At 42.9% G+C, this 24,440-nt stretch overlaps 1 protein-coding gene across 2 annotated transcripts in view; it reads right to left on the reverse strand.

The window, feature by feature from the left end:
* Positions 1-275: 275 nt before the first annotated feature.
* The window catches only part of VTA1 (vesicle (multivesicular body) trafficking 1), a 52,433-nt gene continuing 28,268 nt past the window's right edge, over positions 276-24,440 (reverse strand). Inside the window, exons 5-8 of one of the 2 annotated variants that reach the window (XM_015418243.1) lie at positions 23,112-23,220; positions 16,499-16,666; positions 7,372-7,458; positions 276-1,257 (exon numbers count right to left, since the gene is read on the reverse strand). In XM_015418243.1, the coding sequence (XP_015273729.1) occupies positions 1,112-1,257; positions 7,372-7,458; positions 16,499-16,666; positions 23,112-23,220 (510 nt within the window). In that variant the 3' untranslated portion in view covers positions 276-1,111. The remainder of the gene's footprint in view (positions 1,258-7,371; positions 7,459-16,498; positions 16,667-23,111; positions 23,221-24,440) is intronic. The other variant, XM_015418241.1, reaches the window with a different exon arrangement.

A 24,440-nucleotide genomic window follows, 5' to 3' on the forward strand; every position in this document is an offset into this window, starting at 1 on the left:
ATTAGACCTTGCTCAATTAAAATGCTCAGAGATATTATGAACACTGCTCCCAACATGCTCTTCCTTGTAGTTAGCATAAGCCTTGAACAATGTATCAGCCTTTTTAAGTATGAGAAGGTCCTCTCCTTTTCTAAAAAAGTGAAATCTGTCACTGTTTCATTTCACACAAGACGGGGATGAATATAACAGTCTTAGTAGAATTTTTTAAAATTGAAATGTTGTTTAGCAGAAGAAGTTTCGTGTATTCACTTTTGATACTAAAAGATTTTTATTTATTGTTAAAAGCATAAATGCATGTTTAGCATATTCCTAATTCAACAACACTTATAGAGGATTCAACATATTAGTGGAGTATACAAATCAGGGACTGTGAAAAAATCTTTCTCTGGGTGAACAGCAGATGTGAATAATGAACTCTCAACTTCCTTCAAGTCCAAATATTTCATCTTCCCATTACAGCCATGTTCTCCTCCAATATTGCCAGCAAACACACATTCTCTCAAAATTCAGGTGTTTGGATCTAGATTTTAGATTTGAGGTGTATTATCATCTTTCATCTCCAAAATGAAACCAACCACATAAAGAGGAAGAGTGCTTTGATCAAGAACACAGTGGTTTGCCTAGGGGATCTTTAAAGCTTTTATGGTTGATATAACAGTTCCCTCCCCCCAGCAAAATAAAAGGGAAAAAAAAACATCTGCAGCTCTTCTTCCGGCATGTTTTATTATATGAATATCCAATTAAAAAGTGTACTTTGTTTTCAAAACTGTTCCTTTTTCTTCTTCCAAGTTTGTGAATATAAACATTTTCATGAACGAGATAAATGTTGGGGCATTTTATAGCCATGAACTAGAAATGCCACGAACTGGCATCCAGAATTTAAACTATGGTAGTCAGATCACTTTTATTCCTCTATTCCAACATTTGAAGGGTGAGGGGCTATAGCGCCACACTAGTCTATGGAAAGAATCTTATACAGACACACAGATTTCTTTTTGCTGTCACAAGAAATCAAATGCTTTTGTGCAACTGTTTCCCTCACAGGTTGAAAGCAGGAGTAATGGACTGTTAGCTCTTTAGGTGCCAGTCATGAATCTGTTGGACAAAAGCATCATTCTCTGCCTGTAGTCAGTAACTTGAGAGCTTTCTGTAGATTCTCAACGGCAGCACTCACATCTTCATATTGCAAAGCACTACCAGCATATTTGCAGTATTTCTGAGCCCTGGCGAAATCTTCAGGAGTCAAATGAATTTCCCCTGTGAAAATAAAAATAGATGACTAAGCTTTGGGGTCACAGCAAATTACATGAAATACATATTTACTCAACAATTTGAAATGGTTTGTTAGTATCAGCAGTGAATACTAAAGTCATCTGGTACCCTTTATGAGTAAGCCAATACTGTTGAGAGAGATTTGCCCTTTATCTGAAGCCACTAAGGAAGGCTTTTAAAAACTTTAGCCCGTTAAGGGTAATCATGTTACAATCTGCACAAAAACAAGAACAGTGCCTCATGCGTTAACCTTACATTTTCTTTTTTCCCCCAGCTTGAAATACAAGTAAAGCTATTCATGCCATTTCTGTATAATTTGTCTAAATACGGGAAAGTCCCCTGTTACAAGATACCCTCATTCCCTGATGCAAGATATGGGCACTGCCACATTTTCTTTTCCCTGTAGGTGAAAGGGAGCCAAACACGTAGTTGATACTATTAACACACCAGCATTGTAGTATAAACAGTAGAATATTTTTACCTTTATATTAACATAGCAGGGTGCTCATTTGCAATAAAATTATAAAGCAAGAATAACAGTGCAATCAAGCAGAGTTACACCCTTCTAAAGCCAATCTGTTTAGGTAACTTGGTTTAGGATTGCACTGTTAGTACTCCCAGCTTAACTGCTAGCCAATTAAGGTTTGATAGAACTGTACAAATTTCAACATAAAACAAGTTTTAAAAGCAGACAGCCACATTCAATTTTCTCCTTTGAAAAAGAAACCCTATGTAAACTATCCTGAGATTGTAGGAGGAAAGACAGTATACAATCTTCAGACTGACCCTGTTTTAAGTAGTTCTTAGCTAGAACTGTTCACTTAAAATGTTTTGCTTTTGAGTTCACATTTTGTTGCTTTATGTATTTTTATGTATTCAGCTTCATGCTTGCCTCAAGGAAGGTGGTATGATAAATAACTAGTGCTATGAAACAAGCCTCTATTAGGGTGCGACTTTGCTTTTTATGGCTTCCTCTGTCTTGACACTGGCTGAGCTGATGTAATGTATTGCTATTTGACAGCAAACATGTAGGCAACAGAGTATGAAATCAATTTCTGCAATTACATCTATATCCAAGCGTCAGATACATGGAGAGGGGGTGGCCAGAAGAGAGAAAGATGCGCTTTTCTTCTTCTCTGGTAACACAAGAGGCCAAAAAGCCCAAAAAGTAATGGTGGGTTATAGTTCACATACTAATTTGAACTCAACAGAAAAAGTTTTATTTAATTTGGTTTGTTGTTCCCTTACCCCAAAATGCTTGGTATAAATAAAAACATATAAAAACATAATATTTATGAACACTGTACTCTTGCCATCATACAGCACTGGCTCTAATCACTAAAAGACAACTGATATTAAAAGTCCCATAAAGTTTTTGCAAGATACTTTGGTTAAATCTCCAGTAGGGGAAGTATTCTGCATATACTAGGACCTTTTGACAATGACGCATCTTCACAACTGTCTTTGTGCAACACAGGTTTAAAGTGGAAAAGAATGCTCTGCAGTTTTAAGAGGTGATAATGGAACGCAGGGGATATCTCAGGCATACTTTGGCCTGTAAATATAATTTCCTCAAATACAGTTATATCAGTTTTCAATTTGAAACTGCTGTTCTCTTAGAACTGGGAAAACTGCAAGACCAAGACAGTTGAATCTATAGTAAAGGCACTTTGTATATTATTTTACAAATGATGCATGCTTCAGTCTCATTTCTTTTAACAGAAGTCGAGCATCTCTGTATTCAGTGCATACAATGGACATTCCAACATGACATTAAATAACTCATCTGTATTGTATAAAATTAAGAAACCAAACTGAAAGGGCTAGTTATAACTTTCTTAAAATAATGCAAAGTTTAAAACTGCATCAAAGAGACTAGCATCTGTACCTGATGGCAGTATTAAATCTACTTTTAACTTTTTAACTTTGGTCAATGGTGACCTCTTCTCTTTTTGGAAAAAAAAATGGCAAGAACAAATTACCCTAAAGGCCAACTCAAGGACATTTTGTTTTTCATATTATGATGCCAAAAGCAACTTGAAAAACGTTCTTTTGGAAAACAGCAAGGCATCAGTCCAGTATTCAACAGATTTGCTGGAACAAAGCCTAAATTAACCAATCTAATCTTATTTTTACAGTACCTACTCTATTACATGTTCTGTTGACAAAAGGTCTTATTTATTATTATGAGGGCTGCTTCAGATACCATTATAGCAACATTTCAGGAAAGGGCTTACAACATGTGCATGTGAAAGAGAGAGAAAACTTGAGCACTTATTTCAAGAAAAGCAACATTTAGAAAAGTGTTAGTATATGTGGTAGTTGCTTTCAACCTGCATAATTTGAAAGAGCTAAATTCTGAAATACCAAAAATATTGACACATGGGAAAAGCCATGCCTCATGTAGTCTGCAAGAAGCCAGACCCTCTGCACTTCCAAACATAATATTAGCATAGTAGTTATATTCATTACTGAAATCTAACAGTCTACAGTTAACTTCCACTAATGATGAATCTTTCAACCTAGGCAGCAAGGAACTGAAATTGGAAGCTGAAAATGCATATATTTCACAGAAAAAGAAGGAAAATTGTTTATAATAAAAATTGGTGTCTGAGAATGTTTGTACCTATTGAAAAAACTGGCTGCATGCTAGTTTCTTTGAGATTACAGACATTTAATAAAAACCCACAAGTTAATACCAAAACAGTAATTTTATGGTTGCAAATATAGAGCGTAACCTGAATATTAAAAAAACAAACAAAAAACAAATTAACACAGTGTAATGAGTTTTTAGGGTTCAGTCTATACTATCCAGTATGTGAGCTATATTATGCAACTTCCTCGTGTAAATAACTGATTTAGCAGAGAAGGCATGCATGAAGACCTGTTTCTGCACGTGTGCTTAGCCACTGCTTGGATCAAGATAAAAAGCTCTCATAAGAAAGCTGAAGCTTTTACAGTACTATAGAAACATCCAATTGGCAGCTGCTTTTCAAAAAGATTTAAAAACATGTAATAAACATGTGAGATCAGAAATAATCCAAATCCTCTTTTGAACCTTAACACGTTTAAGTGCTGCCTATATACTATTTCTCAAATGTGACCCCCGTCTGTGGGTATCTAAATTTGCAGATCAGGGCCATTCTTACCCCAAACTGATTTTTCTGGTTTTCAGAAAAATCTAAAATGTTAAAAAATACACTGGAGTTTAAATCCCCCTCCCCCCCCAAATTAAAACGTTGTGGGGCCCAGCTGGCTGCTGCTGTGGTGGAGGCCAGAATCCTGGTGGCAGCAGCTGCTGTGATGGCGGAGCTGCCCTGGCCCTGGTTGCAGCAGATGCTAGGAGCTGCTCCCAGGAACTGCTGCCGGCAGGCTCAAAGGTGGGGGGGGAGAAGGGGGATTGTCTTGGGGGAGAGAGAGAGAGATAAAGGTGGTGTGTTGTCTGGGTGGAGAAATAAAGAGACAGAAGGGGAATTGTCTGAGGGGGGAAGACAGAAAAAGGGGGGTTGTCTTGTGGGAGAGAGAAAGAAGGGAGACTGAAGGTGGGCAGAACGGAGGAGATTGTCTGGGGAAGAGAAACAGAGGGGAGAGAAAGAGTGGCAGATTGAGAAGGGGCGGGGGAACAGAAGGGGGACATTGTCTGAGAAGGGCTAAGGTAAGAGGGGGCAAACTGACATACAATGAGTGAGGGGAGAAAGTGGGGTAAGAGGATTACTAGAGAAGGGGTAAGGGAGGGAGGAAAAATTGACATTGAGCGGGTGAGGGAAGAAGCAGCATTAGGGAAGAATGATAGATCAGTGGTGGGGGCAGAAAGAGGAGGAAACTCTGACAGAGAAGGGGGGAAGAGGAAAGGAAGCAAAGGCAGGAAAATGCCCTCTCCCCACAAGCTTCTTGCAAGCCGCCTCTTGTCTCTATTTTCCACTTAGTATAAAATGGGTATGGCTAAAGGACCCATGCTGTAACAACTCTGCAGAGGCTATGAATATTCGGTTCTGGCCAATGCCTGGATGGGAGATCGCCAGAGAATCTTATATAAGTTTTTTAAGAGTTCCATGATGGAAAAGGCAGACTGTACACTGAAGCAGATATTAAATCTAATTTTGAACCAGACCATAAAGTGTGGATTAAAAAGGACAAGAACAAATTGGGGAGATTTTCCCCACAAGCCTAGGAGAAGCATAGAAAAACACGAAATGTAAACAAATGCACTGGGGGTTAGGCAAACTCAAAAAATCATCAAAGCAATGTCTGCTTCCATAAGAAAAGTATGCCCTTGATACTATGTTGTCCATTTTCAGGGTTACTAGGCAACCCAATACCAATATTACTGAGGATTCCAAATATGAGTTGTGTCAGCGTGGGAGACAGAGACAAATTTTTAAAAGGGAAAATAAAAGAAGGAAGTTACAGATAGGAATAAAGGTACATCTGTATGGGAGTGAAGCAAAAGGGAAATCTGATGGTGGGAGAAAGGTAAAGAATGAGGGACTGGGGAAATGAGATTCTCCTGTGGATCCCCCATGCCCTAGTTTATATATATGAATGTGGTAACTTGCAGAATAAGATTCACAAACTACTTGCTGTTTGTGAACAAAAGACTATGGATGGTTTCAAGTTTCTATTTGCAGAAGTCATACATAAAAACAGCATTCAAGTAACTGGGTGCTAATTATTTAAAAAAACCTTGAGAGCACTCCGAATTGAAGAGTTATGCAGGACTTCCGCTATCTCTCCTTGAACTATGACAAATTGGACATATTTTGAGCAATGTTAACTTCTGAACCTTAGAGCAGAATTGTGCAAATATTCTAGCTATAGAAGACACTTAACCAAGCGAATGTCTGCTGAGGAATCTCTGTGGATCTGACACCGTACTCCTGTGTATTTTGCAGTATATTCCACAGGGCACAATCAATTCATGCCACACTCTAATTAAGCTCATTGAGCCTTTCTGTTGATACATGAGATCTCAGAACGTGATCTAGAACAGACACAATGCTCCCCTGTACCTACACATTGCAGGAATAAGAATGGTAGTGGATGAGACAGTTGTTGTTTGGCAATGCTTGTCCACCATTACTAGCAATCTTACTGAGAACTACCATGGTTTCCTGGGAACAGTGTGAACACTATCAACTTAGAACTTGTTGAATGTGTACTCAAAATGGAGATACTGGCTTAGCTCTTCACTCTCTTTTCTGTCTCCACTGCATGTCTGCCACTGTGGAGGCATTGCTATGTTACAGAGTACATCCTGCTGGTGCTAGGTATTTTTTGCTCATTGCAAACACTAGGATTCAAGGATACTAAGTCTACTCCACACTCTAATGGAGTTAAACATTCTTAAGTTCAGTTTCAATGGAACTATGCTGCCAATCAGGTGCCTTAGTATACAACCCTAGAGTGGGATTCGACTGACTTTCGAGAAAGGGAACCTTTACCTTTACAGTAGATATGTCTTCTATGGCAATCTCCTCATGGGAGTACCCAAAGACCATAAAGAACACACCAGGGTCTGGGTTCGCCAACAATCATAGTGGCTTTACAATAAATATTTTTCAATAATGTAAATAAGACATTTCTAGTATAAATGGATATTTTAAACACTTCATATTCTCCTGGAAGGTGCCTGTGGATCAGTCCTTTTCAAATTGACTTTTTACCATGGTTTGGCTGCCAAAATGCAGCAATTTCTTTGGGATACATCTTGTCTAAGCCATTTGCCTTCTTTCTTTTCCTGTGGTTTTGATTGGCTGTTTCTCTTTGATGAGCTATATCTGTTGGCTGAGTGCCCAGTTTGTTCCCTTATGTGACACTGCCTCTGCAGACAGAAGCTCTCTTTGCAGATCCTGTTTCCTAGCAACAAATTAGCTGTGTGAAAGGGGCTGCTTTGCCTCTGCAGGCTAAACTGGGATTTTCGCAGTGCATTCTTCTAGGGCCTACTATCCCTTTCTGTCCTCCTTCATTTAAATGTTGTCTGAAACCTCAATTCACCCTTGCTTCAGAGAAAGCCCGCAAAGCAAGGGAAAAGCAGGGAGAATAATGTCCCTACTTCGAACTTCATGTATTTCATTTGAGTACCTCCGGAGACTTACGCACCTGCAGGCTGAACATCATAAAGTGAAGGATCTACGATGGGGACATTTTGAGGAGTTGGTTGAATTGAAGCACTTGTCACACCTGTAGGTAATTCAAGAGAGAAGTTTGAGTGTATTTAGAGAAATACCGTCATCTGCACATCAATGGCTTAGATCCACTGAAAGGATCCACACAGAATGACTTCATTGCAGATGCTCCCCAAACACTGCTCCAGAGGCACGAGGCACTCCCAAGAACAGCACAGGTGGAGAGTAAGAAGTGTGCTGTGGGAGGAGGGGATAAGGGACTCCACACATGGAGATTCTCCAGCTGATTCAAACCAGTCTTCCAGCCTAACAGTACTAAAAACACTTTCCCAGGAGCAAATCCCACTGAGCAGATGTCAGTAGGATTCTTAGTAGGACTGCACTGTGACTTTCTTACAAGACTAAAGACAGGATAAGTCCAAGAAGCATGCTGTTTGGTACAAAAGACTACAGAAACACTATCAAAGCTTTTTAAAATTCATACACTAACAGGAAATTACTACTTGGCTTATTCTATCTGCACACTCTTGGAACTATCTGAACTGGAACTGGGGGGCAAAGTGTAATGTTTCAGAATAATTCTAGAAAACTTTAAACCAGTAATTTATACATAATTTAGCATTTGCAAAGTTTCATATGCGACTACAAAGCTTCAAACAAATTCAAAAAGTCCACTGAAACTGTTACTCAAAACAGAAACACTTGTATAAAGAGATTAGATCATAAAAATAACACAAGGACACTGTATGCCACTGCATGATGAAGAAAAACTGTAGAGTTAAGAAATAGAACATATGGCTAGCCATCTCCTATTATTTCAAAGAGTTAATAATCCCACCTATGACCACTTTGCTATAATGAAGATGGAAAGGAAATCATTGGAATCCCTCTTTGTTAGAACCTGTCAATATTTTATAGAATGATAAAAAGTTCCTAGTGGTAATATACTTGTTAGGGTAACAACATAATCTTAAGTATGTTGATTCAGGGCTAATTCCTGATCCTGCTGTTCATTTGGGTTTACTACCAAGTGTACATAAGACTGCAGACTATGTTAGTGTTCTTATTTAGCATCATTTTATGTTTTCTACTTCTAAAACTGTGAAGGAGGCGGAGGAGGAGATTGGATTTATACCCCGCCCTTCACTACCCAAAGGAGTCTCAGAGCATCTTACAAATTCCTTTCCCTTTCCCTCCCCACAACAGACACCCTGTGAGGTAGGTGGGGCTGAGAGAGCTCCAAGGGAACTGCTCTTCTTCAAGAACAGCTGTGCCAGAAAAACAAGTTGATTACCTGTAACTGATGATCTTCGAGTGGTCATCTGTGCAGTACCACACATGGGTTGGGCACCTGCACATGACCTCGACCGGAGAAACTTCCAGAACTTGCCTCAGAAATCCTTTTTGGCAGAACTTGCCTCAGAAATCCTTCCCGCCTTAGGGAGCAGGCACGCACTGCGCATGCCTGGAGTGGGGGAGAGAGCCGCCTCCCACTCAGTTCCTTTGACCACTACAGGTAAGTCCCATCAACTTAAGGTAAGTGATCAGGAGATGCCAGCAGTGGGGAAGGGTGGGATTATGGTACTGCACAGATGACCACTCAAAGATCATCAGTTACAGGTAAGCAACCTGTTTATCTTCGTCGTGGTCTCTATGCAGTCCCACACATGGGTGAGTACAAGAGCTGAACCAGTTGGAGGAGGGAGCTGGCAGCTGAAAGATACAAAAATATTTGTTAAGACACAGCATCATGATTTAAATTCACAGGTCCTACCTGAAGAAGCAGAAGGATCAAGCGAAGAGAGATCGTAGCACTGCCTGGCCAAATGCAGCATCCTGTCGAGCTCTAACGTCTAGTGCATAGTGGGACACAAAGGTCAATGCCGAAGACTACGTAGCAGCAGCACAGACGTCTTCTAACAGGACACCACCAGGAAAGCCGTCGATGTCGATACTGCCCGTGTGGAGTGGGCAGTAATACAGGGAGGAATAGGTTGATGTCCCAGCTCATAGCAAAGGGCTATGGTGGAAGTCATCCATTTCGATAAGCGTTGAGACGAAATCGGCTCCCCCGCAGATGGGGGACCGTAGGCAACGAAAAGCCTAGGAGACTTATGAAGAGGCTTTGTCCAGTGCAAATAAAATGAGAGCGCTCTGCGAACGTCGAGGCAGTGTAAGGCCCTTTGAGGTGCGTCAACTGGGTTTGTTAAGAAGGTAGGTAAGATAGACGACTGAGACAGATGAAAGGGAGAAACGACTTTAGGGAGGAAAGAAGGAATCTGGTCTGAGAACAACCTTCTCCTTATGGAAAATTGTACAGGGGGGATCAGCTCGAAAGGCAGCAAGTTCCCCTACCTGGTAAGCAGTCATAATTGCAATCAGGAAGGCCGTCTTCCATGAGAGTAACTGAAGATCTACGGAAGCCATTGGTTTGAATGGCTTAGTCATCAGTTGAGTCAGGAGAAGTGAGACTCCACGAAGGTACAAGGGGCTTTCGCGGGGGACACAGCTGAAGACGACCTTTAAGGAAGGACTTTGTGAGACGGTGCGAAAAAACTGTAGAGCCCTATATCAAGGGATGGTACGCGGAGATGACTGCCAAGTGGACCCGTAAGGAAGAGTAAGTGAGGCCAGAGTCCTTCAAGGAGACAACATAGAAGAAGATCTCATGGAGAGACGCCTGGATTGGATCAAAGGAATGGTGGGAGGCATAAGATTGGAACCTCTTCCACTTCAACCGGTAAGCAGTACGGGTAGAGGGCTTCCTTGAATTAAGGAGGACTTCAGACACTTCTGGTGGAAAGTCTAGTGCAGGATCTTCCAGGCAGTCAACCGGAAGAAGGCCGGATTGTGGTGCAGGATCCTGCCTCAATCCCGAGAGAGGAGATTGGAGATGAGAGGCAGGGGCCAGAACCTCCCCTTGGAGAGATGGAGGAGGTGTGGAAACCATACTTGGCGTGGCCACCAGGGCGTGATGAGAATGCAGGATGTGGCATCGGCCACAATCTTCTGAATGACATAGGCGGGAAGAAATAAAACAGGGTTCCCTTCCACATGTGAAGAAAGGCATCTCCAAGAGATCGAGCAGACGGGGGACCTCTGGTGAAGAAGAGGCGACAGTGAGCATTCTCCGCAGTGGCGAAGCTGCCAACGGTCGGACGACTGAAGTCGAGGAAGACCGGTCGCAGGTATCGAAGATGGATGGACCATTCATTGTCCGACGTTCCTGAACGGCTCAAACGATCGGCATCGACATTTTGAATGCCTGGGATGTGTATCGCCGAAAGCATGATTGAATGGTGGAGACACCAGTTCCAGAGATCGATGGCCGCTCTGCAGAGGCGAAGAGAGGCAGTCCCGCCCTGCTTGTTTATATAGAAAACAGTGGTGGTATTGTCCAAGGCAACTTGGATGACTTTGCCCCGCAGTATCGGAAGAAAGGATCATAGAGCGAGATGAACAGCTCGCAGTTCCAGTGCACTGATGTGAAAGGTGGCTTCCCGATGAGACCACGTCCCCTTGGTCGAGAGCATTCTGCACTGGGCTCCCCAACCCCAGAGAAATGCATCTGTGGACAGAGAAATCTGTGGAGGAGGATGCCAAAAGGGCATGCCGGAGAGGAGATGCTGAGGAAGGAGATGCCGGAGAGGAGATGCTGAGAAAGGATCGTAGAGCGAGATGAACGGCTTGCAGTTCCAGTGCATTGATGTGAAAGGTGGTTTCCTGATGAGACCACGTCCCCTTGGTCGAGAGCATTCCGCACTGGGCTCCCCAACCCCAGAGGAATGCATCTGTGGACAGCAAAATCTGTGGAGGAGGATGCCAAAAGGGCATGCTGGAGAGGAGATGCTGAGGAAAGGACCACCAGGAGAGGGAGTCGATGACTGGAATTGGGATCGAAAGGATCTTGTGCCACAGACTCCAGAGAGGATCGAAAGTGTGGAGAAGCCAAAGTTGGAGAAGATGCATCCTGAGTCTGGCGTGCTGAACAACGAAGACTGTGGATGTGAAGTAGCCCAGGAGCCTCATGATGGACCGAGCGGATTGTCAGAGAAAGGACTGGAGTGCGGACACCAGCGAGATTATGTCCGAGGCTCTCGATTCTGGAAGAAAGGCGGTCTTGGTGGTCATATCAAGGCGGGTGGCCCAAAAACTCCAGGATCTGAGTAGGGCGGAGTCGATTTGGGTAGGTTGGCACGAAGAAGGAAGAGGGTCGAGTGTACGTCTTGGGCTAGCTGGTTCTCCGTAGGGGCAACCAGAAGCCAATTGTCGATATAGGGATAAAGGGCAATCCCTCGATGATGAAGGTCCGCAGCCACAGCCGCCATCAGTTTGGTAAAAACCCTTGGGGCAGTGGAAAGTCCGAACGGGAGGACTTGATACTGGTAATGTGCGTTTCCGACAGCGAAACATAGGAATTTCCGATGTTGGGGACGGATGGTAATATGAAAATAAACGTCCTGGAGGTTTATGGACACCAGCCAGCCAGACTTGGGAAGAGGAAGAATGGATTAGAGAGTCACCATTCAAAACTTGTAGAATTGAATGTATCGATTTAGATCCTGAAGATCTATGATGGCCCGCAAGCCGCCGTCTCATTTCAGAACTAGGAAATACTTGGAGTAGAAGCCTAGGGTTCATTGCACCTCTGGGATTATCTCGATGGCACCCTTGTCGAGAAGGGCGGAAATCTCCAGGGAGAGTGAGGGATCTGGGGGTGTGACGACAAAATGAGGGAGGACGGGTGTGTGTGTGTGAAACGAACTCTATGACGTACCCGACCTGTACGATGGTGAGGACCCAGGAGTCGGTGGAAATTTCTTCCCAGGTTGGAAGGAAGGGGAAGAATCGAGTCCAAACGGGAGGGGTGAAGGCAGGCAATTGAAGTGGTCAAATAGACTGTTTTGGTTGCTGGGGTTCTTAAGGGCCTGCTGCCGGGGTCAGTGAGACTGGCGGGAATCATAAGGCCTCTTTTTCCACTGAGAAGTGGTTGCAGGAGACGGGTGAGGTCTCCAGGAATGGTATCGGGGTTGAGGTGTGGAAGTCGAGACTCCAAGGTTTCGAGCCTGCTTTCGGCTATCATCAACAGCCTTCAAAGCTTCGTCAGTGGTAGAGTGGAAGAGTACCTCGCCATCGAAAGGGAGGTCTTCAATCCGGAATGTAACATCTGGTTGAAGAGAGGTGCTCTGAAGCCAAGCGTGACGACGGAGAGCAACGGAAGAGACAAGGACCTTAGAAGAACAGGTGACAGCATGACAAATAGAATTGATCTGCTGCTTAGAGATCGTACAGATTTCAGATAAAGCAGTCGACAAAGTAAGGTGGTGCTCCTCTGGGACCAAGTCAAGAACGGGACGAACTGCAGTGGCCACATTAAAGGCATAGGCTGAAAGATAGGTATCGATTCTAACATTCATAGAAGCAACCAAATACATTTTCTTGGCAATAGCATCAACTTTGCGGCCCTCGCGATTGGGCGGAGTGGATTGCTGGACTGGTTGCTTAGACTTTGAAGACAAGTGCACAACCATCGAATTCGGTGGAGGCTGAGTAAAAAGGAACTCCCTCTTGAATCTTATAGAGGCCCTCATAACATCTCAATATCGGGGGAACAGAAGCAGGGTGATCCCACAATTCCTTGAGAACTGAGAGGTGTACAGGAAGCAGAGGCACGACTGTAGATGGTGGCAAGTCAGCCTGAAAGAGTTTGTGAACCACATCAGTCACTGCAGGCATCTCAGTAGAGCCTTGGACCTGAAGAGCAGCAGTCATTCTCGTCACAAGCTCCAAGAAGGCCTTCGGTGGAAGATATGGAGCCTGAGCGACAAGGCTCATCATCGATGTGTAGAATATCAGGATCAAGATCACCAGATTCCGAGTGGTCTGATAGGGACAAAGGAGAAGGTGATCGCAACGGTTGAGAAATATCAATAGGCGTCTGGCACAATTCCTTGAGAACTGAGAGGTGTACAGGAAGCAGAGGCACGACTGTAGATGGTGGCAAGTCAGCCTGAAAGAGTTTGTGAACCACATCAGTCACTGCAGGCATCTCAGTAGAGCCTTGGACCTGAAGAGCAGCAGCCATTCTCGTCACAAGCTCCAAGAAGGCCTTCGGTGGAAGATATGGAGCCTGAGCGACAAGGCTCATCATCGATGTGTAGAATATCAGGATCAAGATCACCAGATTCCGAGTGGTCTGATAGGGACAAAGGAGAAGGTGATCGCAACGGTTGAGAAATATCAATAGGCGTCTGGTCATCAGCAGGTGGATGGTACCAAGGTTCTAAGGGAGAACTCTTCGGAGCATCCACAGACCTCAAGAGCTCTGGAGGCTGATTGAGTGCTAGAGAATGCACAGATGTAAAAGAATGCAAACATTCAGAGTACGCAGGAACTTGTCGGCGTGTGGGACGTTCAGTATGTCGAAGTCGATCATAACGATCTCAGCGAGGCGTAGAAGACCTGGAGTAAGAACGAGGATAGTACAGCCTCTGGTAGCGGACATCAGGGGACCACGATCGATAATCAGATAGTGATCTTGAAGGAGAGGGCAAGCGACGGTGATCCAGCCGTCTGCGGTCATAATGGGACCTGGATTGGGATCGACCCCTGAAAAAGTGCTCCCTGTCATCCAAAATGTGGATAGGTGTGTGGGAATGATGGGAATGAGATCGAGACTCATGACGAGATGAAGACCGGCAAGGCAATCTCGAGGATTGGCCCAGTGGGATACGACTGTGGCGTCAGAGGCTGAAGACTGGCCTTTTGAGTAGGCGGAGGGACTGAAGACACCACAGGAGTAGAGGTCAATAGACCGGAAATCAGCACGGGATTGAGCTTCGGGGCCAAAGTCGATGTCAAAGGTTTTGGTTTCGATTTTGACGCCAGTTTATCATCATGCTTTTTCGGCTTATGCTTTGGTAGTTTTTGGTTTTCTGCTGGCTTCTGATGAAGTGAAGACTGAGAAGCAGCTGAAGACATGTTTGGGCACAAGGCTGTCTCCAGAAGAACGGTACTAAGTCTGGCCACTCAATTCTGTCGGGCCTGATGGGTAAAGTTTGCACAATGGGGGCAGGAATCAACCCGATGGGTTTCGCCCAAACAAAACAGACAAAGATCATGACCATTGTTAGATGGAATTTTAGCTGGACGACGAAACGTCTTAAAAAATGTTGTCTTTTCCATACAAACGCCACCGTACCGACGGGGGGGGGGGGGGGGCGGACTAAGAAACAAAGTGAGGGGGGAAAAGAAAGTTTTCTTTCTTTCAGAGTTTAAATAGAATATGAAGAAGCAGGAAGAATAAGAACGAAGGAGAGAACCGAAGAAGGTCAAAAATACTCAGCTGAGGCAATTTAAAGAGCAGAGGTGTGTGAGGTGTGAACACGAAGGCAGTTGAAAAGGAACTGAGTGGGAGGCAGCTCTCTCTCCCGCTCCAGGCATGCACAGTGCATGGCTGCTCCCCAGGGCGGGAAGAGAGCCTGGCAAAAAGGATTTCTGAGGCAAGCTCTGGAAGTTTCTCCGGTCGAAGTCGTGCACAGGTGCCCAACCCATATGTGGGACTGCACAGAGACCACAGCGAAGATCTATGGCTTGCCCAAGGTCATCCAGCAGGTGCAAGTGGAGGAGTGGGGAATCAAACCCAGTTCTCCCAGATTAGAGTCCGCGCACTTAACCACTACACCAAGCTGACTCTCAATGTTAGTAGAAAATATTTCAATTTCTTTTTAGAAAATTCATGTCACTGCTACCAAACCTTCCGTTTTGTATGTTCAAAAGACAAGATTAAATGAGACTCATAAACTGGACTAGGCATGGTCAGAGGATTAAAAAAATATTCTTGGAACAACAGATTATGTCATAAACCATTTCTTAAAGTCTGCTCAGCTTCAAAATGCAGTTTTCCCTGATGTTCTGCTCAACAGGTTGGAAGCAAGTCCTGGGCCACAACATTAAGGGTTCTAGCGTTTCAGTCCGAAGTCTGAGGTTCATGAGCACAGTCCAGAATTATAATCCAAAAGTACTTGAAGGTCAGGTAGCAAGGTTCCAAGAGCTTAAACAAGCAGGTAACTGGTAGGCTCATCAGCACAGCTGCAGACAAGTTGATCCCACACTGGCTACAGCCTTTCTGCAGCCTTATATAGGGAGTTTTGCTAAAGGTGTTGCTGAGTTCCACTTTAGGCTTCTCCTCACCAGCTAAGTCAGCTCCCGTACTCATAAGGAGTACTGGGACCCAGATCCTGTGTGGGGACTTATGTGTTTCTCCTAGCATTTTTTTTTTAGCACAGGGGAGGCCTGGGGCTCCTGGTCACACGTTCCTGCTTCTGGACCATGCCTCAACCCTCGCCATAACTCTTTGCCTCCTCTTCTCCTACGGTGTTTCAGGAGACTGTGGTGGGTGTGGTTGTGAGTGGTTTCATGCCAGGATCTCCTGGCCTAAGGGCCCTGTTGGCTTAGGGGGTGGTGCCAGTGATGGCTCTGGGTCCCTTTGGGGAGGCACTGGAAAGTCTGTCTCATTGGGATGGTATGGCAGGGTGGGGCTTGGGGGCAGGCTGTCCTCCTCCGAGGACTCCTCTTCCAATGCTAATCCAGGGCGGTCCTTAACATTAAGGACCACTGCTCAAAGGGGGGGGGGGAGGAAAGCCCCCTTATGTAGTTTTTTGGCTCCTAGCCATACTTTTTAAAGCATGTGTAGCACTACCTCAATGTACAGACTTAAGTTTTTACCTTTGATGGTTCCCCCACCACTGTTTTTTTCCCTTCCTTTTTAAATTTGGAAGGGGTTGACAGGTAACTTTCTAATAATTTTATGGATGCATATACCAATAGAAATCTCCACTGAGGGACATTTATGGGTATCATTAAGCTAAAAGAGACTCAATACAAAAAGATAAATGTACAGCGTGATTTTAACTTAATCTGCACTCTTAACCAGGACCATCCAACAGCAGAGTTACTGTACAGCATCCATTCATTTCATTGGTTCCGAGCAGAAACTGCCAACAGCTTTTTCCCCTCAGTCTCTAAATTATTATACATTTGATGTACTTAAGAAATGAGGCGAAGGAAGTTGACGTTATCAGAAGCAGAACAAACAGCATACCCGTGGTGTGAGGAATCAGCAGGAGTGTTAGCTGGAGCATGAGCGCCTGGTGGGATATGTATGCCAGTGTAATTGCTTGTGGGTGCATTGCCTGACTCATAGGTAGATGACTCCTGAGATTCTTGGCCAGGCAGAGCAGGGGAACCAACCTCTTCATTTTCATCATCTGTTTAAGGAGCAAAACAGAGGCAAATTTGATTTCCTACTAAATTGCAATGAGATTTGTATATATAGTTATATCTCACCAGTGGCAACTGTAAACCAAGATCTTTTCAGTCTAACCTACTTCACAAAATCATTGTTCTCACACTGTAAAGCATTTTGGAAGATTATTTATTCCACTACATATAACAGAACCTTTGAGCCCTTCTCCTGTAACAAATGTAGGGCAAAAATAAACATCAAGGTACAGCAAACCAATATCCACCAGCTGCAGTGCATCAAAACCAGCTTGTTTTCCATTCTAATATTGTAACATGTATTTCTGTAAACTGAAAAAAATAACCCAGCTTGAAGGAATGGGAGACTGGCAAAACAGCTCAAGGATTTGGGCTTGAAGGTTATATGTTGCGAATAATACCTGACCACCAGCATGAATTGCAGCTTACCCCCTCTGTGCCAACCTGTAACTGCTGTACAGGGATTTCTTTGCTCTACACCAGCTGTCTAGGCAATTTTTTATTGCTCTTTTAACATGCAGGTCACAGAACGAACTGGCTATTAGAGCAGTCATTTTGTCTCTGGGCTTCATTTCTTTTCATTTGCTGTGTTACATGCTATCAAAAAATAGCCCTGTAATTCCTTTTTATTAGGACCAACCAAAACAACACAGAACAGCATGCCAGCTTTCAAGTTCTCCAGAACCAATGTGGCTATGTACAACCTCTTTTTACTTTCTACGTACTGTCCTCCTACTTTTGTTACATAAGCAACAGAACAGTATATGGTAAACAGCAGCATAATTCAGATGTAACGGCAAACCACAGTTTGTTGCTATGTGAGCAAGCTGCGGGTGGGGGATGGAGTGGGAATACTTGGGCTCCTGCCTCTCTTCTCCCTTTGTGTTCCACCAGCTAATCAGTTATCTCTGCTTTAACAGCAAGTCATCACTTGCCATTACATCCAAAGTTTGCTAGATTTCTATCCCTTTCTATCTGATTGGACTCAAAAAACACTAAATAGTAAAAGCAGAACTGTACTTGTTATTGGTCTATTTAGAGGACAGTTAAACATGGATCTTTCTCTACTAAATGGTATCTAACACCCAATAACTCTATGTTTCTCTGCCACTTGTGCCTACTCTCCACATTGCAATGATCTCCTTATAGGTTTTCTTTTTTGGGGGGGGTTCATCATATAGTGCAGGGGTGGCCAAACTTCCTTAACGTAAGAGCCACGTAGAATAAATTTCAAATGTTTGAAAGTCGCAAGACATGAACAAATATTACACAAACGTTTTAATTGAAAAATACGCAAATTTTATTAATATTAAATTGATAACTTTAGATGGGGAGGGAGGGGAGAAACAGAAAGAACGAAAGGTAGAAGGAAGGAAGGAAAGCAAATAGGTGGGGGGGAGGGAGAAGTGGAAAGAAAGCAACTTTAAATGTGTCCTCCAAGCCCCCCCTGACCCCATGTCGGTTAGCTTCGGTTTGGAGAAAGGATTTAAAGAGACAAATGCCTTCTCCAAGCTAGCCGGGGGGGGGGGGGCTTTGAGAATACATTTAGTTGCTTTCTCTGCATTGGCTAGGGAAGGGAAGATTAATTGGGGAGGCATGCCTCCCCTTTACTTTCCCAGCCACCCTAGCAGGAGCTGCACAATAAGTGTGAAAGAGCCGCATGTGGCTTCCAAGCCACAGTTTGGCCACCCCTGATATAGTGACTTACCGAGCCAGTGCTGTCATATGGTTAGTCTTTCGGTTTTGTCCTGCTCCGCTATAATGCCCCGTAGGCCTTGACCAATTTACTCCCTGTCTCATTCTAACACACATTTACTGCCAATCCATGATAAAGGTTGGATACAAACTAATTGGGTGGCCAGGGTTAGCCTAATCTTGTGAGATTCAAGGGCCAGTTCTAGGGACACATCTAGGGAGAATGTTGTTGTTTTTTCCCTCCCAGAATTATCATCTCCAATTTAAAAATCGATTTTTCATTCAAACACAATCAAATCCACTCAACAGTGCAATCCCAAAGAGAATGAAACCCTTCCGTGTCCACTGAGGTGAATAGGCTTAGAAAGGTGTAATTCTGTTTGGGACTCCACTATCAATGTGCAGCCCTGACCTGAACGGCCCTGGCCAGCCTGATCTCATCAGATCTCAGAAGCTAAACAGGGTCAAGCCCAGGCTAGTATTTGGATGGGAGACCACTAAGTCAGTCCAGGGTTGCTACACAGAGGCAGGCAATCACAAACTACCTCTGAACGTCTCATGCCTTGAAAACTCTAGAGGGTCACCATAGTCAGCTGCAACGTGACAGCTCTTTCCACCGCCATCACAAACCAACCAGTGACCTAGCCAATTAGAAGGAGATTCCAATGTACTGAGATTGTCACAATTTAAATAGGTTGCATAAATCCACCTTAGAAAATATACTAAGGCATGTTATCTTCTCTTTCTCCGCTACTGAAAGCTGCTATAGTGCCAATATATCTCATTTGCAACATGGCCAGATCCGCAGATACTTAAATCTGGAGACTGGAGCCATGAACAGACAGGACAGATCTTTCTGCAAACCTGAAAACTACCCCAGGTTTGCAGAAAAAAAATGAAACTGGTGGCAGGGAGGGTGAGAGAATTGGTAGGTTAAAACCCCTAAATATTAGAAGCGGAGATTTAAGCTTTAAGAAATGAATGCTGTCTAAGTGGCCATTGCTAGGCAACCACAACAGTATTGCCAGACTTCATGCCTTGGTTTCTGTCAGTAAAAGGCAGGGGGAAGGGGGGAGGGCCCTTGCCAGGAATGTTTTGAGCCTTTGAGGGAAGACTCATTAGGGCAAGGCTGGAGAACAACCACCACTGACTTGATACCACGCAATCTGCAAGATTCACCCAGGACTGGCTGCTTGGACTGTTCCACAGCAGCCACCCCATAAAAGTCGGCGTGGTGTCGTTGTTAAGAGTGTCAGACTACAATCTGGGAGACTCAAATTCAAATTCCCACTTTTCGATGGAAGCTCAATGGGTGGTCCGGGACCAGTCACAACATTCTCAGCTTAACCTATATTACAGGGTTGTTGGTAAGATAAAATAGACAAGAGAGTTATGTAAACTGTTTTGGGTCCCACTGGGGAGAAAGGCAGGGTACAAATGAAATAAAGAAATAATAAATACAGGTGAAGAAAGGGGTAAATAGAAGTTAGGTTCTTTGGTGTGTAGGAAAGAGAAAGGAAAGAAAGGAAAAGTGAGGATATGGGGGCTGCCAGGAAGAGGAAACAGTGTGAGGAGGGCAATATAGAGGAAACTTAAGAAGGCAATATCATGCAGATAAGTTACACAGGATTTATTGATTTTCCTTCTGAGTGAACTATTTAAATTCTGTGAGAAAGGCAGGAGCTGGAACTGTACTCTGTACTAATGCCCTTTTGGGCAATATCACTGTTGATGTGAATCCTTCTGCTTGTAATTTTCAGCTGAATTATTAAAGCTATCAACCATGTCTGTATGCATATCATGAGTATTCTGTAACCCTGAAGGCATTTTCCTCCACAAGAGCTGGTTTAGAAGGTCTATATTCTCTTTAAGAACTCCAAAAGGATTCATTAGATGGCTTTCATCCACAGAGACCATTATGAAATGGCAAGAATATGTTATCTGATACTTATATTTCCTAAGAAAGCTTTTATAAATGAATTAACTTTTATTTCCACGGCAGTTTATTAGATGTGTCAATGATACTGAGTGCCCTTTGTATGTACTATAACATTTTCATTCATATGACATCAAATGTGTCATGTTAAATTTCTATGGTTTTTTTGACATTATTGCAAAAAACTTCAACATATCAAAAACAGAACTGTATACTTAAGCCCATGTTACTGAACAAACATTTCCAAGATTTACATTATGGTTTTCAAGAATCACAGCAAGAACAACACTTTTAGAAATATGGAATTTTGTCCTGCTACATAAAGTTACTTTCATTCTGTTTCAATACTGTCTTTTTCCATTTGCTGGAGAAGGAAGAAAGTGAGCAAGCAGAAAGGAATGGGGGAAGTCCTCCAGTATACTTAAACAATGCTGCTTTTCTTCCCCAAATGAACAAAGCAAGAATTATGAGAAGTTCTTTGGGTACTCTGGAGAAGAGATACATTTCCATATGACCTTTGCCACTGCTAGGCCCTAAATTTTGTAGGTTATGTGCTACACATTAGACTCTGTGGTCCAATATATGACATAAAATGTAACTTTAAGAGCATTTTTAAAAACTGATTTCACCAGTTGTCATCTTGCAGGCCAAATAAAGGTAGCATCTTAGTAGAAAACATATAAGTAAATAACATTTTAAATATTAATCACTTTTAAGGAGCTATAATTCTGAAACAGGCTCAAAGTTGGAAATTTTGGTATGCTAAACAGCAAACCTGATTACAATATTTTTTTTTTAAAAAAAAACAATTTAGTGGTAATACATTAAAGATCAAGTGACAAAGCTCAATAGTTCACTCTCAAGACAGGAAAACCAGTGCTCCCAGCTAGGCAGGTAACATAGTCATGGCAAACTGTTGTGAAAAAACAACCACCCAGAAACAAAACTGCTGCTGTGATTAACAAGAAAGAAAATATAGATAACTTTCTATTTTCATCATTCAGTGTTGATAATGGAATAAAATGAAGAAGACGACGGGTTGGATTTATACCCCTCCCTTCAATCAGCATCTCAGGGCAGTTTACAATCTCCTTCCCTTCCTCTCTCCACAACAGACACCCTGTGAGGTAGATGGAGCTGAGAGAGCTCTGACAGAACTGCTCTTGAGAGAACAGCTCTGAGAGAACTGTGACTGGCCCAAGGTCACCCAGCTGGCTGCATGTGGAAGAGTGGGGAATCAAACCCAGTTCTCCAGATCAAAGTCCGCCGCTCTTAACCACTACACCAAACTGAAGCTAATGATATTTCCATTGCTTGTAAATCATATCAATCACCTTTAAAGCCACTAGCCAGGACACTGGAAAGACACACTGGATAAAATCCTGCCTGAATTATTATTACTATTTTTTACATCTCTACCAGTGAAATCCTATGTAGAGTTATGGCAGTCTAAACCTGATGATTTGAATTGATTAAAACTGGAGTAATGCTGCATAGGACAGCATAGTAAGTATGCAAGCAAAAAAATTATTTTAGGTGACATTTATGTCATGGAATACTTTAAAAGGTAAACACTTTTCCCATTACCCGTGTCACATTTGATTTGTCCAAGCCTGCCAAGAACCATCCCAGAAACCTGGGGGGGAAAGATTTCCTCTTTCCTTTCTGTTCATACATTTAAAAGATAAACATATATATGGAGAGAAGAGCCCTTCTAGGAATCCACACATGCCCACTTTACCTTTCACTTAACTCATAAGCACATCATGATTTCAAGTGCAGGTCAGGATTAAAATAAAAGCTTATGGAAGGGCTTCTAGCAACTGCTGAGCACCCAACATTACAGGCATGTGCCAAGTAAGAGTATGAGTGAAAAACGAGGCAGGTGGACTGCCTGGTTTTCCAGAACTCCCAGAGCAACCTAGGCCCAGGAAATTTTGTCACGCAACACCACCACCATCTCACCAGTGGCCCTGGTTTCAACCCTCAGATGTGCTACAGGAAAGGCAGCATGAATCAACTGTCATCAGTATAAAAATATTGTTAAGCTACTCCTGAACCAGTGGAAGTGATATTTGAGTGGTTGCTCCTAGTATTGCTATGCACTCAATAGTATTGTTCAAAGGCAGCTCACAGTATTGCTCTGTAACAGTTAGATCATCTTTTGTTTAAAATGATGCAAGGCCAGTTTTTCTTGGTTCATTTCATGACGCAAAGAGTCAATAAGCGCACTACCAGGAAACATAAACATTGAACAGTGTGAATGTACAGTGGCCTCAAGAGTGAATATAAACAAAAGTCACACTTCCTATCCCCTGACATTGTTCTAAGATCTACACAGAGACGTTAAAAGAAAGTGATGCACGTGTAGGAGTGTATTTAAGATGTTACCCCACATTTGTGAACACACACCAATTTCTCTTAAAATCTCCATGTAGATCTTGGAGCAATGTCAGCCCAGATCAAAAGTTATGCAGGTTAGCTTCAAGTTGGAAGTGCGATTATTTTCAATCATGGAGGCAAACTATTTCAAAGAGTGAAGCCTGACAAAGTTTGCCTAACCATACTTCAAACAAAAATAGAATTGACAGACAATTGTTTCAGTTGTGTACATATTTTGAAAGAATAAAACTGACAGAGAAATTAAGGGTAGGGGACAAAAAAGACTTGCAAGAATCTCTGTTAATGAAAACTAGAAATATTAGCAACGGTGTCCTTTTTAAGAAAATGTGTCATGATTTTTTTCCGTTCAGTTAATCCTATTTCTAGCCAATATTTAAAATACCAAAATCGCTACTCACAGTATTCCTCTTCCATTCCAATAGGTCCAGATTGTGGCGTTTCTCCATTTTTTAGACAATTATGAATGTATGCTGCCTTCCACCTGGCATATTTTCTGTGTTGGACATTCTAGAAAATTAGCAACAAACAATTGTTTAACCTGATTTATCAGTCTGAAAAGGGGGGGGGGGGGGAAAACCACCAACTTTTTTATTTTTAAAAAACAGGGATTAATTTATCTTTCCCTCCCAAGATTAGCATTAATATCTGTAGCACTCAAGGGTTGTGGGCTTTTTTTTTGGGGGGGGTACTATAAAATAATTTGAATGAACAGTCTTTCAAGAAGTAGAAAAACTCTCCTTAAATTAAGGTTTTTTTCTGTGTTAAAGACGAACAGTGCCATCCTAAAAAGAGTTACTCCCTCCTAAGCCCATTGAAGTCAATGGGTTTAGAAGGGTGTAACTCCTTGCTTCTTAATATCCTTGGGCGTTCATGTGTGTGTGTGTGTGTATCTGTCTCAGGTGTTTTCAAAATCCCAATGCAGTAATGGCTTACTCTGCGAAAACGGCAGACTAATGCTGCAAACCTAGAGGCCCCTACCAGGGAATATGCCCTGTTAAACACAATGTGAGTAGACCTGTTTAGGACTGCTTTCTAAACAGTTTACTCCTAAACAGAGTTCTGAGTCCATGGAAGTCAGTGTCCTTGAAAGAGTGCAGCTCAGTTTAGGACCGCACTGTAATGTGTTTTTACACTGCTTGAAAGAGAGATTACCACCTCTAAAATCAAGAAAAAATTCCTTTTGAAATCAAAGACAATACAGGATGCAGACTGTACTAAAACAGGCCCGTTACCATTCAAAGTCTAGATTTATTGATGGCTGACGTTGCATCAGTTATAAGCACGCACAAACAGCCCCAGTTCTTTGTACAAGGCAATCATTAGTGGCACCTGGGCAAAGGACAACATTTGAAAAGCTAATTTATTCCCTGTATTCTGTCACTACTCTTTAGCAACTAATTTTTTCTCTATCAAGAAGTTATTAACTACTTATCTATTAATTTACATCCTGCTTTTCGTCCAAGGAGCTCAGGGTAGTGTATGTGGCTTTCCAATCCTCCACTGTATCTTTACAACCACCCTGTGAGTTAGGTCAGGCTGAGTGTGCATAACTGGCCCAAAGTCACATAATGGGTGTGGATGAACTGACCTCCTGCTTTTGGAGGGGCACCAACACGTTTGACAGCAAGGAGTTGTGTCCTTTCACTTCCCAAGTGAGCGTGTCTGTTTCCCTCAGACTGACATACACTCTCCTCCTGACTGGCTATTGCTAACTACAGTCCAAACGG

The sequence above is a fragment of the Gekko japonicus genome, unplaced genomic scaffold (assembly GCF_001447785.1).
Source record: "Gekko japonicus isolate JY-2015 unplaced genomic scaffold, Gekko_japonicus_V1.1 scaffold3361, whole genome shotgun sequence".
In the NCBI taxonomy this organism is placed as follows: Eukaryota; Metazoa; Chordata; class Lepidosauria; order Squamata; family Gekkonidae; genus Gekko; species Gekko japonicus.